Consider the following 16,902-nt stretch of genomic DNA (forward strand, 5'->3'; position numbering starts at 1 on the left):
AAACTCACTGTATCATTGTCATCCCGCGCTATACTGTAATATGCATAAAGTACAGCTGACAGAGGAAGACCAGCTAAAAGAAAACTGTATGAAGCTTATAGGTGTGAGTTGGCAAAAATTTGTTCCAGCACCCACTACGCAAATTCCCACAATCTTTTTTTTTTTTTTTTTCTAAATACTGCTGTAAAGTAGCATTTTAACAAAAAAATGAAACCCTTTTGCGTTTTTTGTGAACGTTTAAAAATAATGTTAGGCATGAAGATTAGTTAAAACCTCCAAACATTAGAACAATGGTTTATGAAACGCAAAATTCCGGTAAAAAGTACACTAAAGTTAATTTTTGGGTACACAAATGCAGCATTTTACCCAGTGTTTGGTAAAATATAAAAGATGAGGTTGCACTAAGTTAATAGATACCCAACGCGTCAAACCTTAATATTGTGCGTGCCCGTGAAACATTCTATTAGCACCGCAATTTAGAAATGTTTTACTGAAATTTTAAGTTTCATAAATCGCTGTAATAATATAATGTTTTACAGGCGCACACCCAATGTTAAGGCTTGATGATGTGTTGGCTATCTATTTGCTTGGTGCCACCTCATCTTTTATAAATTACCAAAAAGTGGATAAAATATTATGCTTGTTTACCCTAAAATTTTAGTATTTTTTACTGAAATTTTGAGTTTCATAAAATCGCTATGCTAATTAATATTTTATCCACATTTTGGTAATTTATAAAAGATGAGGTGGAACCAAGCAAATAGATAGCCAACCCGCCAAGCCTGAAAACTGTGTGCGCCTGTAAAACATTATATTAGCACAGCAATTTAGAAAAATTTTACTGAAATTTTAAGTTTCATAAAGTTAACTTTAGGGTAAACAAGCACAATATTTTCCACTTTTTGGTAACCTATAAAAGATGAGGTGGCACCAAGCAAATAGAGATAGCTAATGCGTCAAGCCATAAAATTGCGTGCGCCCTTAAATGTTACATTAGCACAACGATTTATGAAACTCAAAATTTCAGTAAAAAATATGCTATAGGTAATTTTTAGGATAAACCAGCATAATATTTTATCGACTTTTTGGTCATTTATAAAAGATGAGGTTTGCACCAAGCTAATAGATAGCCAAAGTGTCAAGCCTTAATATTGCGTGCGCCCATAAAATGTTACATAAGCACAGCGATTTTATGAAACGTAAAATTTCAGTAAAAAAATATGCTTGTTTACCGTAAAATTAACTTTATTATTATTATTATTATTATACAGGATTTATATAGCGCCAACAGTTTGCGCAGCGCTTAACAAAATGAGGGCAGACATTACATTTACACTACAATTTAAAACAAAAGGAATCAGAGGGCCCTGCTCGTTAGAGTTTACAATCTAAAAGGGAGGGTCAATTGATACAAAAGGCAATAGCTGTGGGGGATGAGCTGATGGAGCAAGTGAAACAGCGTTATTAGTTAGTAGCCGGGTAGGCTTCTTTAAAGAGAAGGGTTTTCAGGGATCGTCTAAAGATGGATAGATTAGGGGACAGTCGGACAGATTGGGGTAGAGAGTTCCAAAGAATGGGAGAAGCTCTGGAAAAATCCTGGAGGCGAGCATGGGAAGAGGTGACAAGGGAGCTAGAGAGCAGGAGGTCTTGGGAGGACCGAAGAGAGCGGCTAGGTTGATATTTTGAGATCAGGTTAGTGATGTAGCTGGGGGCAGAGTTGTGGATGGCTTTGTAAACTATTGTTAGCACTTTGAATTTTATTCGTTGGGTGAGTGGAAGCCAATGAAGGGATTGGCAGAGAGGGTTGGAGGACACTGAACGGTTGGTAAGGTGGATAAGTCTTGCAGCAGCATTCATTATGGATTGAAGGGGGGATAATCTATGTAAGGGTAATCCAATGAGGAGGCAGTTGCAATAGTCGAGGCGAGAGATAACCAGGGCGTGAATTAAAAGCTTGGTGGTGTCATTGGTTAAAAAGGGCCGTATTCTAGCGATGTTGCGGAGGTTTAGGCGGCATGATTTGGACAGGGATTGGATGTGAGCCTGAAAGGACAGTGCAGAGTCCAGGGTTACCCCTAGCACCCTGGCATGTGTGGAAGGACTAATAGTTGTTCCATTGATCTTGACAGAGAATTACGGGGAAGGGGCACGTAGAGGAGGAAATATTATGAGCTCGGTTTTAGATTCAGTTTGAGGCAGTGGTGAGACATCCAGGCTGATATGTCTGTTAGTAGATCAGTGATGCGGGAGGAGACTGTTGGGGTGAGCTGAGGGGTAGAGAGGTAGATTTGGGTGTCATCAGCATAGAAATGGTAGTGGAAGCCATGGGAGGCTATTAGCTGACCCAGGGAGGAGGTGTAGATTGAGAATAGTAGCGGTCCAAGGACAGAGCCTTGGGGGACCCCAACAGTAAGAGGAGTTGCAGAGGAGTAAGTGGAATTGTAAGTGACACTGAAGGTGCGGTGAGATAGGTAAGATTCGAACCAATGGAGAGCACAACTTTATCATAATTTTTACAGAAATTTTAAGTTTTATAAATCGCTGTGCTAATATAACGTTTTACAGGCGCACGCAATTTTAAGGCTTGACGCGTTGGCTATTTGCTTGGTACCACCTCATCTTTTATAAATTACCAAAATGTGGATAAAATATTATATTAGCACAGCGATTTTATGAAACTCAAAATTTCAGTAAAAAGTACACTAAAGTTAATTTTAAGGTACACAAATGCAACATTTTACCCAGTGTTTGGTAAAATATAAAAGATGAGGTTGCACCAAGTAATCAGATACCCAACACGTGCGCCCGTAAAACATTATATTAGCACAGCAATTTATGAAACTTAAAATTTCAGTAAAAAATATGCTAAAGGTAATTTTAGGGTAAACATGCATAATATTTTATCCACATTTTGGTAATTTATAAAAGATGAGGTGGCACCAAGCAAATAGATAGCCAACGAGTCAAGCCTTAAAATTGCGCGTGCCCATAAAACATTATATTAGCACAGCAATTTATGAAACTTAAAATTTCAGTAAGAAATATTCTAAAGTTTATCTTATGGTAAACAAGCACAACGTTTTATCCACTTTTTGGCAATTTATAAAAGATGAGGTTTGCACCAAGCAAATAGATAGCCAACACGTCATGCCTTAAAATTGCATGCGCCCGTGAAACATTATATTAGCACAGCAATTTATGAAACTTAAAATTTCAGTAAAAAAAATATGCTTGTTTACCCTAAAATTACCTTTTAGCATATTTTTTTTACTGAAATTTTAAGCTTCATAAATTGCTGTGCTAATATATCGTTTTACGGGCGCATGCAGTTTTAAGGCTTGACGCGTTGGCTATCTATTTGCTTGGTACCACCTCATCTTTTATAAATTACCAAAATGTGGATAAAATATTATATTAGCACAGCGATTTTATGAAACTCAAAATTTCAGTTAAAAATACGCTATTGGTAATTTTAGGGTAAACCAGCATAATATTTTATCCACTTTTTGGTAATTTATAAAAGATGAGGTTTGCACCAAGCAAACAGATAGCCAACGCGTCATGCCTTAAAATTGCGTGCGCTTGTGAAACATTATATTAGCACAGCAATTTAGAAAATTTTTACTGAAATTTTAAGTTTCATAAAGTTAATGTTAGGGTAAACCAGCATAATATTTTATCTACTTTTTTGTACTTTATAAAAGATGAGGTGGCACCAAGCAAATAGATATCCAACGCGTCAAGCCTTAAAATTGCGTGCGCCCGTAAAACATTATATTAGCACAACGATTTATGAAATTTTAACTTTAGCATATTTTTTTACTGAAGTTTTAAGTTAAAATGTGAAACGTTATGTTAGCACGACGGTTTATGAAATGCAGAATTGCTGTAGAAAATACACTAAAGTTAATTTTAGGATAAACAAGCCTAATATTTTATCCAGTTTTGAGTAATCTATAAAAGATGAGGTTGCACCGAGTGAATAGATACCCAACATGTTAAGCCTAAAAAGTGCATGCGCCCGTGAAATGTAACGATTTTAATAAAGCGTTACATTTCTGTAAAAAAAAAAATATATATACCAAAGCTAGGGTACAAAAATGCAATGTTTTACCAATTAATTGGTAAAATATAAAAGATGAGGTTGCACCGAGTAAATACAGTGCCTTGAAAAAGTATTCATACCCCTTGGAATATTCCACATTTTGTCATGTTACAACCAAAAACGTAAATGTATTTTATTGGGATTTTATGTGATAGACCGACACAAAGTGGCACATAATTGTGAAGTGGAAGGAAAATGATAAATGGTTTTCAAAATGTTTTACAAATAAATATGTGAAATGTGTGGTGTGCGTTTGTGTTCAGCCCCCTTTACTCTAATACCCCTAACTAAAATCTAGTGCAGGGATCCTCAAACTACGGCCCTCCAGCTGTTGCAGAACTACACATCCCATGAGGCATTGTAAAACTCTGACATGCACAGACGTGACAAAGCATGATGGGAATTGTAGTTCCCTAACAATTAGAGGGCCATAGTTTGAAGATCCCTGATCTAGTGGAGCCAATTGCCTTCAGAATCACCTAATTAGTAAATAGAGTCCATCTGTGTGTAATTTCATCTCGGTATATATACAGCTGTTCTGTGAAGCCTTCAGAGGTTTGTTAGAGGACCTTCATGAACAAACCGCATCATGAAGGCCAAGAAACACACCAGACAGGTCAGGGATAAAGTTGTGGAGAAGTTTAAAGCAAGGTTAGGTTCTAAACAAAATATCCCAAGCTTTGAACATCTCACGGAGCGCTGTTCAATCCATCATCGGAAAATGGAAAGTATGGCACAACTACAACCCTACCAAGACATGGCCGTCCACCTAAACTGACCGGCCGGGCAAGGAGAGCATTCATCAGAAAAGCAGCCAAGAGGTCCATGGGAACTTTGGAGGAGCTGCAGAGATCCACAGCTCAGGTGGGAGAATCTGTCCACAGGACAACTATTAGTCGTGCGCTTCACAAATCTGCCCTTTATGGAAGAGTGGCAAGAAGAAAGCCATTGGTGAAAGAAAGCCATAAGAAGTCCCGTTTGCAGTTTGTGAGAAGCCATGTGGGGGACACAGAAAACATGTGGAAGAAGGTGCTCTGGTCAGATGAGACCAAAATTGAACTTTTTGGCCTAAAAGCAAAACGTGTGGTGTGAAAACTAATGCTGCACACCATCCCCTCCGTGATACATGGTGGTGGCAGCATCATGTTGTGGGAAGGCTTTTCTTCAGCAGGGACAGGGAAGTTGGTCAGAGTTGATGGGAAGATGGATGGAGCCAAATACAGGTAAATCTTAGAAGAAAACCTGTTAGAGTCTGCAAAAGACTTGAGACTGGGGCGGAGGTTCACATTCCAGCAGGACAACGACCCGAAACATCCAGCCAGAGCTACAATGGAATGGTTTACATCAAAGCATATTCATGTGTTAGAACAGCCCAGTCACAGTCCAGACCTAAATCCAATTGAGAATCTGTGGCAAGACTTGAAAATTGCTGTTCACAGACGCTCTCCATCCAATCTGACAGAGCTTGAGACATTTTGCAAAGAAGAGCAAAGCTGGTAAAGACATCCCCAAAAAGACTTGCAGCTGTAATTGCAGGGAAAGGCGGTTCTACAAAGTATTGACTCCGGGGGGTGAATACAAATGCAGCCCACACTTTTCACAGATTTGTAAAACATTTTGAAAACCATTTATCATTTTCCTTCCACTTCACAATTATGTGCCACGTTGTGTTGGTCTATCACAAGGATCTTCAAACTATGGCCCCTCCACCTGTTCAGGAACTACAATTCCCATCATGCCTAGTCATGTCTGTGAATGTCAGAGTTTTACAATGTCTCATGGGATGTTTAGTTCCACAAAAACAGCTAGAGGGCGGTAGTTTGAGGATCCCTGGCCTATCACATAGAATCCCAAAAAATACATTTACATTTTTGGTTGTAACATGAGAAAATGTGGAAAATGACAAGGGGTATGAATACTTTTTCAAGGCACTGTAAACACCCAACATGTCAAGTCTTAAAATTGCGTGCGCCCATGAAACGTATTAGTGCAACAGTTAAATAAACGCAAAATTCCAGTTAGAAATACTGGAATAGGTGATTGCAAGGTGCTGATACCAAGTCCTATTTCAGGTATCTATGCTAGATGAATCTAAAAAAAAAGACATTTAATCGTTTATTAATAAAGAGGAGCATGGATTTGTCTCTTTTATATCTGTTCAGCTCTAACAGACAAGTCACAAGTAGCATAAAACAAAGAGGAAATAAATCTGAATAATGCAGCTCAGATAATAAAGTTAGAGAGTTATAGACTGTACATAGACTATCATGTGTTGCCCTTTTACGAGACAGATTCTTTATGTCATTCCTCATTCTAGGTCAGCCGTTCAAACTCGATCCCAAATTTGCTCACAAGAAGCTAAAGATATCGAACGACGGAATGCAGATGGAGAAAGAAGAGAGCTCCCTGAAGAAGAGCCACACGCCTGAGCGGTTTAGTGGGACTGGCTGCTACGGGGCAACAGGGAATGTCTTCATTGACAGCGGGTGTCATTACTGGGAGGTAGCTGTTGGAAATTCTACCTGGTAAGTGGACTGGGCAGCACCATGGGACCTTGAAGTGTTCTTATATATATAAAGCTGTCATGATCAGAGAGGCATACCAGTATGACATGGAGAAAGGCAACCTGATGGCTGCATAGGACTTATTCCATAAGACGTATATAATAATGTAACCTTTCTTAACCGGTTTACTGTGGAGGAACCCATAAAATAGTTCTCAGGTCTCAATAAAATGATTAGGCTTGCAACTCAAAGCACGATCAGTAGGATTGTAGAAAGTTAAAGAATGAAGATTGAGTGTACATAAAAAGTGACCCCTTACAATGAAGGTCAATAGAGAAGTGCCTCCTTACACTGGTGGCCAGCAGAAAAAAATGTCACCTTACTTTGGTGGTCAGTAGAGAAGTGTCCCCTTATGTTGGTGGTCATTGGAGAAGTGCCCCTCTTACATTAGTGACCAGTGGAAAAGAGCCCCCTTACATTGGAGAAGTTCCTCTTACACTGAAGGTCAATGGAGAAGGGTCCTCTTACATTGATGGTCAATGGACAAGGGTCCTCCCACATTGATGGTCAATGGACAAGGGTCCTCTTACATTGATGGTCAATGGACAAGGGTCCTCTTACATTGATGGTCAATGGACAAGGGTCCTCTTACATTGATGGTCAAGGGTCCTCTTACATTGATGGTCAAGGGTCCTCTTACATTGATGGTCAAGGGTCCTCTTACATTGATGGTCAAGGGTCCTCTTACATTGATGGTCAATGGAGAAGGGTCCTCTTACATTGATGGTCAATGGAGAAGGGTCCTCCTACATTGATGGTCAATGGAGAAGGGTCCTCCTACATTGATGGTCAATGGAGAAGGGTCCTCCTACATTGATGGTCAATGGAGAAGGGTCCTCTTACATTGATGGTTAATGGAGATGGGTCCTCTTACATTGATGGTCAATGGAGAAGGGTCCTCCTACATTGATGGTCAATGGTAAAGGGTCCTCTTACATTGATGGTCAATGGAGAAGGGCCCCATGTATTAGTAGTCAGTGAAGGACTTCTTACAATGATGGTTAGTGAGAGAAATGTCCCATTACATTGGGGTTTAGTAGAAATGGGCCCCCTTACTCAGGTAACCAGGGGAGAAGGGCCCCTTTACATTGGTGACCAGTGGAGAAGACCTCCTTCACATTGTTGTCCCTTTATGTTGGCGGTCAGTAGAGAAGTGTCCCCTTATGTTGGTGGTCCTTACACTGGTAAAGAGCCCCCTTACATTGGTGACCAGTGGAAAAGAGCTCTCCTAAACTGAAGGTCAATGGAGAGGTGTCCTCCTTCATTGATGGTGGTGAATGGAGAAGGGTACCTTTTACATTGGTGGTAAGTGGAGAAGGGCCTAATATAATAGTAGTCAGTGAAGTTCTTACAATGATGGTAAGTAAGAAAAATGTCCCATTACATTAAGGTTTATTAGAGATAACCTCCCTTACATTGGTGGCCAGTATAGAAAAGATCCTCTACCAATTTAAGAGTTTCTTTCTCCAATGATCACCCATGTAAGAGGATCTTTCTCCACTGATGACCAATGAAAGGAGCCACTTCTGCACAGACTACCAGTGTAAGGGTGTCCTTTTCCACTGATCACCCATTCAGTCAGTGAAAAAGTGGCTTCTAACATTGGTGATCAATGGAGAAGAGGCCCCTTACATTGGTGACCAGTGGAACAGAATCCCCTTACATTGGTGGTCAGTGGAGAAGCTCCCCTTACACTGAAAGTCAATGAAGAAGTGTCCTCTTACATTGAGGGTGAACAGGGAAAACGTCCTCTTACATTGGTGGTCAGTGGAGAAGAACCCCTGGTAATTGGATAAGTGCTCCCTTATATTGGTGGTCAGTGGAGAAGAACCCCTTACACTGAAAGTCAGTGGAGTGTCCCCTTACGTTGATGGTCAATGGGGAAGGGTCCTCTTACAATGTTAGTAAGTGGAGTAGCGCCCCATATATTAATAGTCAGTGAAGAAGTGCTCCTTACAATGATGGTTAGTGAGAGAAATGTATCATTACATTGCCGTTTAGTGGAGATGAGCCCTCTTACATTAGTGGCCAGTGGAGAAAGATCTACCAATGTAAGGGTGTCTTTTCTCTAATGATCACCCATGTAAGAGGATCTTTCTCCACTGATGACCAATGTAAGGAGCTACTTCTGCACTGACTGCAAGTGTAAGGGTGTTCTTTTCCACTGATCACCCATGTAAGCCAGTGAAGAAATGGCTTCTAACATTGGTGGTCAGTGGAGAAGGGACCCCTTACACTGGTGGACAATGGAGAAAAGCCAGCTTTCATTGGTGGTCAGTGCAGACGGGTCCCCTTACATTGGTGATCAGTGGAAAAGTGGGCCCTCAAATTGATGGTCAATGGAGAAGTGTCTGCATACATTGGTGGTCAGTGGAGCAGGGCCAGCTTACATTGGTAGGCAACCTCTGGAGGGACTTTAGGGTTCCTAGCACTATTTACAAAGCAGCAGCTGTAGCAATCCGGAAAAATTTCCGTCTGTAATTTTGACAGCCAGAAATTGCCAGTACTAGCAGCAAAAGAAAGCGAAATAGGGCATTACAGGGCCCACCCCCTGCTTGCATTAATAGGAATAACGGGGCAGGGTGCTGTGATGTTTTCAGGAAGCTTTGGATGGCACCCTTCCAGCCCCTCCCACCAACCCTGAATTGGCCTGCATTGCTTAGAAAAGCACAGCGACCCATTGATGATATTAGTAGATCTAAAATAAAGTATGTAATGAAAATGGAAAGATTTTATTTAAAAAAATGACATTAATATGTTGATTTGGGGGGTTGAGGAACTAGCAAACGTAAAATATAAGCAGATTACATTTCAGTTTTAAATATTATGTCTGATTACAAGATAATGGGAGAGATTTGTCTGTTTATCATAATGTAGATTTCTCACTACTAATTGTACTAATAAAAATATTACGGTATATTTCACATAAACAAGGCGAGGGGATATTCCAGGGCATTGCATTTTCTGGTCCAGATGTCTTTTTTTTTTCCCTAAACATAAGCATTACCATACCGAGTGGGTGCTGATCTCAGCTATTTTTAGTCTCAGCGATCAGCATATGTTTGAGAAAATATGACTGCACTGACAGATGTTGCCGTTTCATTTTATATATATATATGTATGGAGAATCCCAATCTGTGCATGGGAAATAAAATTGTGAAAATATGACAGTTTAAACCCTAAATGGTGTTCATTTACCATGTGCACTGCGTATTGTAAGCAGTTGCTGTTTGGTTTTACTACATGATTTATTTCCACCTTTTCTCATTGTTTGTCGCATATTGGTGCTGCTAATTGCCTGCATTTTACAGCCACTCTCTACATGCACTGCAGGGGACCCACATCTCCCCCTTTAGGGCCCCGCTTTTTTTTTTTAAATATTTACCTTTTCCAGGTACCCTACATTTGTAGTCTGTGGGGAAGTAGCCCTGCACATTGGTGATCAATAGAGAAAGGGCCCCCTTACATGGGGGATCAGCGTAGAAGTGTCCACTTACATTACTGGTCAGAATAGAAGTGTCCACTTACATTACTGGTCAGAATAGAAGTGTCCCCTTACATTACTGGTCAGAATAGAAGTGTCCCCTTACATTACTGGTCAGAATAGAAGTGTCCACTTACATTACTGGTCAGAATAGAAGTGTCCCCTTACATTACTGGTCAGAATAGAAGTGTCCCCTTACATTACTGGTCAGAATAGAAGTGTCCACTTACATTACTGGTCAGAATAGAAGTGTCCCCTTACATTACTGGTCAGAATAGAAGTGTCCTCTTACATTGGTGATAAGTGAAGAAGGGTCCCCTTATATTGGTTATCAGTGGAGAATAAATCATAATCAATAAAAAGATTAGGTCTACAACTCCAAACGTGATCAGTAGGGTTTTGAAGAGATAAAGAATGAAGATTGGGTGTATTTCAACCCCACTACTTACATTGGTGGTCAGTGGAGAAGCGCCCCCTTACACTGATGGTAAATCAAGAAGTGCCCCTTTACACTGTTGGTCAGGTTACATTGGTGATAAGTGCAGAAGGTTCCCCTTACATTGGCGATCAGAGTAGAAGTGTCCACTTACATTTGTGATCAGTAGGAAGAATGTCCCTTACATTGGTAATCAGAGTGGAAGTGTCCCCTACCATTGGTGGTCAAGAGGAGAAGTACCCCCTTACATTGGTGGTCAGTGAAGAAGTACCCCCTTACATTGGTGGTCAGTGAAGAAGTACCCCCTTACATTGGTGGTCAGTGAAGAAGTACCCCCTTACATTGGTGGTCAGTGAAGAAGTACCCCCTTACATTGGTGGTTAGTGTAGACGTATCCCCTTACATTGGTGGTCAGTGGAGAATTGTCCCCTGACATTGGTGGTTAGTGTATTAGCATTCCCTTACATTGGTGGTCAGTGGAGAATTGTCCCCTGACATTGGTGGTTAGTGTATTAGCATTCCCTTACATTGGTGGTCAGTGGAAAAGCGTCCCCTACTATTGGTGGTCAATGGAGAAGTATCCTCTTACATTTGTGGTCAGTGGAGAAGTATCCCTTTAAGTTGGTGATCCGTGGAGAATAAATAATAATTAATAAAATGATTAGGTCTGCAACTCAAAACATGATCAGTAGGGTTATAAAGAGTTAAAAAATGAAGATGGGGTGTACATAACCCCCCACATTGGTGGCCAGTGGAGAAGTGCCCCCTTACACTGATGGTCAATGCAGAAGTTCCCCTTTACACTGGTGTCCCCTTTGGTGACCAGTATAAAAGTGTCCTCTTACGTTAGTGATCAGTGGAAAAGGGCCCCCTTACATAGATGACCAGAGGAGAAAGGTCCCCTTACATTGGTGATCAGTGGAGAAGTGTCCCCTTACATAGATGACCAGAGGAGAAGGGCCCCCTTACATGGGTGATCAGTAGAGAACAGTGGTAAGTTTTGAAGTGTCCTCTTACACTGGTGATCAGTGGAGAAGCCCCCCTACATTGGTGATCAGCTGAAATTGATCCTCTTACATTAGTGGAGAAAGGACACAATTTTACATTGGTAATCTGTGGAGACAGGTCGCTTTCATAGATTGGCGTTCAGTGGAGAAATGGCCCCTCACATTGGTTGTCCATGGAAAAGGAACCCCTTACATTAATGGTCAATGTAGGCAGAATATCCATTGGCCATTGTTCTCACCTAGAAACTTCTGGAGAAACCCTTCCGAGCATACGTCGGAAGCTTTGATTTTACGCAGCAGCAGAGGAAAGAAAAATAGGGTAGACGGAGTATGCACTATGTCTTCTGAAGGAAATGTTAGGGCATGCACCATATGTCTGAAGTCATCAATCAAAGTAGATATAAACCTGATTACTAAAATCTATATGCTTTAAGATATTCAAGTTATTTCAAGAAGTGGAACTTCACAGCCCCCAGTGGTTAATTTTGATTATAAACCTTTTACCTGGTTTGCTGGGATATCATACCTTTTAATACCCACCCACCCTGCAAATCCAGAGTTGTCTCATTATGATCTGCTGTGCAACTGCCGCATAACTGATCCCATGTCGCCATCTTGCTTTTGAGTTTATTGGGAGCCCATTTCTCAAATGCCACCATGTCCACCCTCCTCCATCCACAGAGTGTGAGCCAGTGCCACCTGGGATATCTCCCTAGGTGTGAATGGAGAGAGTAGGTGGGCTGGACTGAGACTATGGAAAAACATGGTTCGAAAAAAAAAAAAAACACTGTTTGTAAGTTAAGGCAGGTGGAGGATTGCTATATTGTAATCAAATATTTGGGGGTGAGGGTTGTGACTGGCAGGGTTGATTGCCCTCTTAGGAACTACTGCAAGAAATGGGAATCCACTGTGATGTAGAGAGGCACTGACATGATGACTTGCATTAATGTAAGGTGCCGTGGTCATGCACTTACAGTATGTCCTCAGTCTTCTCGGTTGAATGACGTTGGGTGTGTCATTAAGTTTGGAAGACTGAGGACTTCTTGTGGCAAAAAAGAGGTACTGCAGGTGATGCACTTAAAGTATGAATACAATATAAGGAGTGCAATGTTCCATGGTCATGCACTTACAGTATGTCCTCAGTCTTCTGGGCTGAATGACAGTGGGTGTCATTATGTTTGGAAGAATGAGGACCTCTTGTGGCAGAAGAGAGATACTACAGGGGATAACGCCATAGAACAGGTGATGCACTTACAGCATGAATACAAAACAAGGACTGCAAGATGCAATGGTCATGCACTTATGTCCTCTGGGTCGAATGACGTTAAGTGTCATTAAATCTGGAAGACTGAGGACCTTTTGTGGGAAAAGAGAACAATGCCATAAACCAGGTACTGTGGTGATGCACTTACAGAAGGAATACAATATAAGGAACGCAAGGTGCCGTGGGCATGCCCTTACAATAAGTCTTCTGGGTTGAATGAGGTTTGGTGTCATTAAATCTGGAAGACTGAGGACCTCTTGTGGCAGAAGAGAGGTACTGCAGGGGATATTGCCATAGAGCAGGTGTTGCACATACAGTAAGTGCATGACCCTGGCACTTTGCATTCTTTGTATTGTATTCATACTGCATGTGCAACACCTGCTTTATAGCATTATCCCCTGCAGTACCTCTCTTCTGCCACAAGAGTTCCCCTGTCTTCCAGATTTAAATTACACCCAACAATCATTCAACCCAAAAGACAGAGGACATACAGTAAGTGAATGACTGTGGCACTTTGCATTCTTTGTATTGTATTCCTACTGTATGTCCTCAGTCTTCTGGGTTGATTGATGTTGGGTGTAATTAAATCTGGAAGACAGGGGACCTCTTGTGGCAGAAGAGAGGTACTGCAGGGGATAATGCCATAGAGAAGGTGTTGCACATACAGTATGAATACAATACAAAGAATGCAAAGTGCCACAGTCATGCACTTACTGTATGTGCAACACCTGCTCTCTTTGCATTCTTCGTATTGTATTCATACTGTATGTCCTCTGTCTTCTGGGTTGAATGATGTTGGGTATCATTAAATCTGGAAGACGGGGGACCTCTTGTGGCAGAAGAGAGGTACTGCAGGGGACAATGCCATAGAGCAGGTGCTGTGGTGATTAACTTACAGAAGGAATACAATACAAGGAATGCAAGGTGCCGTAGTCATGCACTTACAGTATGTCCTCTGGGTTGAATCTGGAAGACGGGGGGCCTCTTGTGGCAGAAGAGAGGTACTGCAGGGGACATTGCAATAGAGCAGGTGCTGTGGTGATTAACTTACAGAAGGAATACAATACAAGGAATGCAAGGTGTCATAGTCATGCACTTACAGTATGTCCTCAGTCTTCTTGGTTGAATGAAATTGGGTGTCATTAAATCTGGAAGAATGAGGATCTCTTGTGGCAGAAGAGAGGTACTGCAGGGGATAATGCCATAGAGCAGGTGTTCCACATACAGCATGAATACAATACAAAAGAATGCAAAGTGCCAGAGTCATACAATTACTGTATGTGCAACACCTGCTCTATGGCATTGTCCCCTGCAGTACCTCTCTTGTGCCACAAGAGGTCCCCCATCTTCCAGATTTAATTACACCCAACATAATTCAACCCTGAAGACAGAGGACATAAAGTGCATGACTCTGGCACTTTGCATTCTTTGTATTGTATTCCTACTGTATGTCCTCTGTCTTCTGGGTTGAATGATGTTGGGTGAAATTAAATCTGGAAAATGGGGGACCTCTTGTGGCAAAAAAGAGGTAGTGCGGGGGACCATGCCATAGAGCAGGTGGTGTGGTGATGCACTTACAGAAGGAATACAATACAGGGAATGCAAGGTGCCGTAGTCATGCACTTACAGTATGTCCTCAGCCTTCTGGGTTGAATCACATTGGGTGTCATTAAGTTTGGAAGAATGAGGACCTCTTGTGGCAGAAGACAGGTACTGCAGGGGATATTGCCATAGAGCAGGTGTTGCACATACAGTAAGTGTATGACTCTGGCACTTTACATTATTTGTATTGTATTCATACTGTATGTGCAACACCTGCTTTATGGCATTATCCCCTGTACTACCTCTCTTCTGCCACAAGAGGTCCCCCATCTTCCAGGTTTAACTACACCCAACCTCATTCAACCTAGAAGACAGAGGACATACAGTAAGTGCATGACTCTGGCACTTTGCATTCTTTGTATTGTATTTATACTGTATGTCCTCAGTCTTCTGGGTTGAATGATGTGGGGTATCATTAAATCTGGAAGACGGGGGACCTCTTGTGGCAGAAGAGAGGTACTGCAGGGGATAATGCCATAGAGCAGATGTTCCACATATAGCATGAATACAATACAAAGAATTCAAAGTGCCAGAGTCATACACTTACTGTATGTGCAACACCTGCTCTATGCCAACATCCCCTGCAGTACCTCTCTTCTGCCACAAGAGGGCCTCATTCTTCCAAACTTAATGACACCCATTCTTTGTATTGTATTCATACTGTATCTGCAACACCTGCTCTATGGCATTATCCCCTGCAGTACCTCTCTTCTGCCACAAGAGGTCCCCCATCTTCCAGATGTAATTACACTCAACATCATTCAACCCTGAAGACAGAGGACATACAGTAAGTGCATGACTGTGGCACTTTGCATTCTATGTATTGTATTCCTACTGTATGTCCTCTGTCTTCTGCGTTGAATGATGTTGTGTGTAATTAAATCTGGAAGACGGGGGCCCTCTTGTGGCAGAAGAGAGGTACTGCGGGCGACAATGCCATAGAGCAGGTGCTGTGGTGATGCCCTTACAGAAGGAATACAATGCAAGGTGCCGTAGTCATGCACTTACAGTATGTCCTCAGTCTTCTGGGTGGAATGATGTTGGGTATCATTAAATCTGGAAGACAGAGGACCTCTTGTGGCAGAAGAGAGGTACTGTAGGGGACAATGCCATAGAGCAGGCACTTACAGAAAGAATACAATACAAGGAATGCAAGATGCTGTATTTACAGTATGTCCTCAGTCTTCTGGGATGAATCACATTGCGTGTCATTGTAAGACTGAGGACATCTTGTGGCAGAAAAGAGGTACTGTGGAGAATGCCATATAGGTGCGTATTCCAGCCAGATTTCCTTTTATATTTTCGAAACCTCTCAGATAACTAAAAAAAAAAAAAAAAAACTGATCTGGGTGCTGGACTTGAAGACACACGGGCATACATATTAAAAATAATTTCACATACATTTTAAATCTAAAATCCCTAGCCTTACATGATGCCTCTATTTCTGTTTTCAAAAAGCTTTTTGCTGTCTTGCCCGTAATTCGGAGCACACAGGAAATGTCTAAGTTGGTTATAACAGATTTTAATGGTCCTGTGTAATTCCAGCACCTTTCCCCCCCCCACCACCCCCGGCTCCCACTCTACGTGGTCAGTCGATTCCTGACAACACAGATTACAATGATGCTGTCGACTCGGCTTAAAAAATCCCGCACACAGTCTGTTTAACATGCAGCGTGCCATCCTCAAACATTCATTTTTAATCAGGTACATAGCACTTCAGGCTCTCAAAGCGTGAAAAAGCCCCACTCCTTGCTGCAGAGGTGTTCATAATGTTTAAATTCCAGTATAGAAGAAATCTGTTTTGCCGAGTTCATACAAAAAAAAAAAAGAACTTACAAGGAAAGATGCCTGCTGGAGGTGGACATATTACCCAGAATCCTTTGCAAAAGGCAGCGCTCAGTTAATGCATTTTTAACACTGTTTTGCATTAGTACAGATGAGGAGCAGAGAGACACCGGTAGTGAAGGGTTTACCGCTTTCTGGGATTATGTAAATGGCAGTTTAGAGAAACGCTCTTTACGGTAACCATTAACCAGTTTGCTCTGGGCAAAGAGAGAGATCAAAGGCAACAGCCTGGTGAAGTATGCCAAAAATAACCCCGATGTGTTACTAGGTCGCCTACGATACTTCGCACATCAGTGTATATTTTCATATGTGACGTTTATTTCCTGACCTTTCAATGAATAGGGAAATCAACCAGGGACAAAATTCAAAGATGTAATAAAATGCTTTTAGTCTGATAGCAGCAATATTTGTCCCCCTATAACCATTTTATTATTGGCTGACCCTGCCAGTAGATCGATTATTTTCCCTCTTTCTGTAACGGGTCAAGCTGTCCAGCTGGGGTAAGCAGTTCGAACAAACCATATAACACTGCCAGGGATGCTTACAACTGTCACCTTTTTTTTTTTCTTATTATATGAATAATATATCTCACTCA

At 41.4% G+C, this 16,902-nt stretch overlaps 1 protein-coding gene across 1 annotated transcript in view; it reads left to right on the top strand.

Moving 5' to 3' along the window:
• MID2 (midline 2) overlaps window positions 1–16,902 on the top strand; it is a 349,455-nt gene that overhangs the window by 312,525 nt on the left and 20,028 nt on the right. Inside the window, exon 8 of the mRNA XM_082263055.1 lies at window positions 6,423–6,630. Within this exon, the coding sequence (XP_082119181.1) occupies window positions 6,423–6,630 (208 nt within the window). The remainder of the gene's footprint in view (window positions 1–6,422; window positions 6,631–16,902) is intronic.

This window comes from Pelophylax lessonae (assembly GCF_965119305.1).
Source record: "Pelophylax lessonae genome assembly, chromosome: 7".
In the NCBI taxonomy this organism is placed as follows: Eukaryota; Metazoa; Chordata; class Amphibia; order Anura; family Ranidae; genus Pelophylax; species Pelophylax lessonae.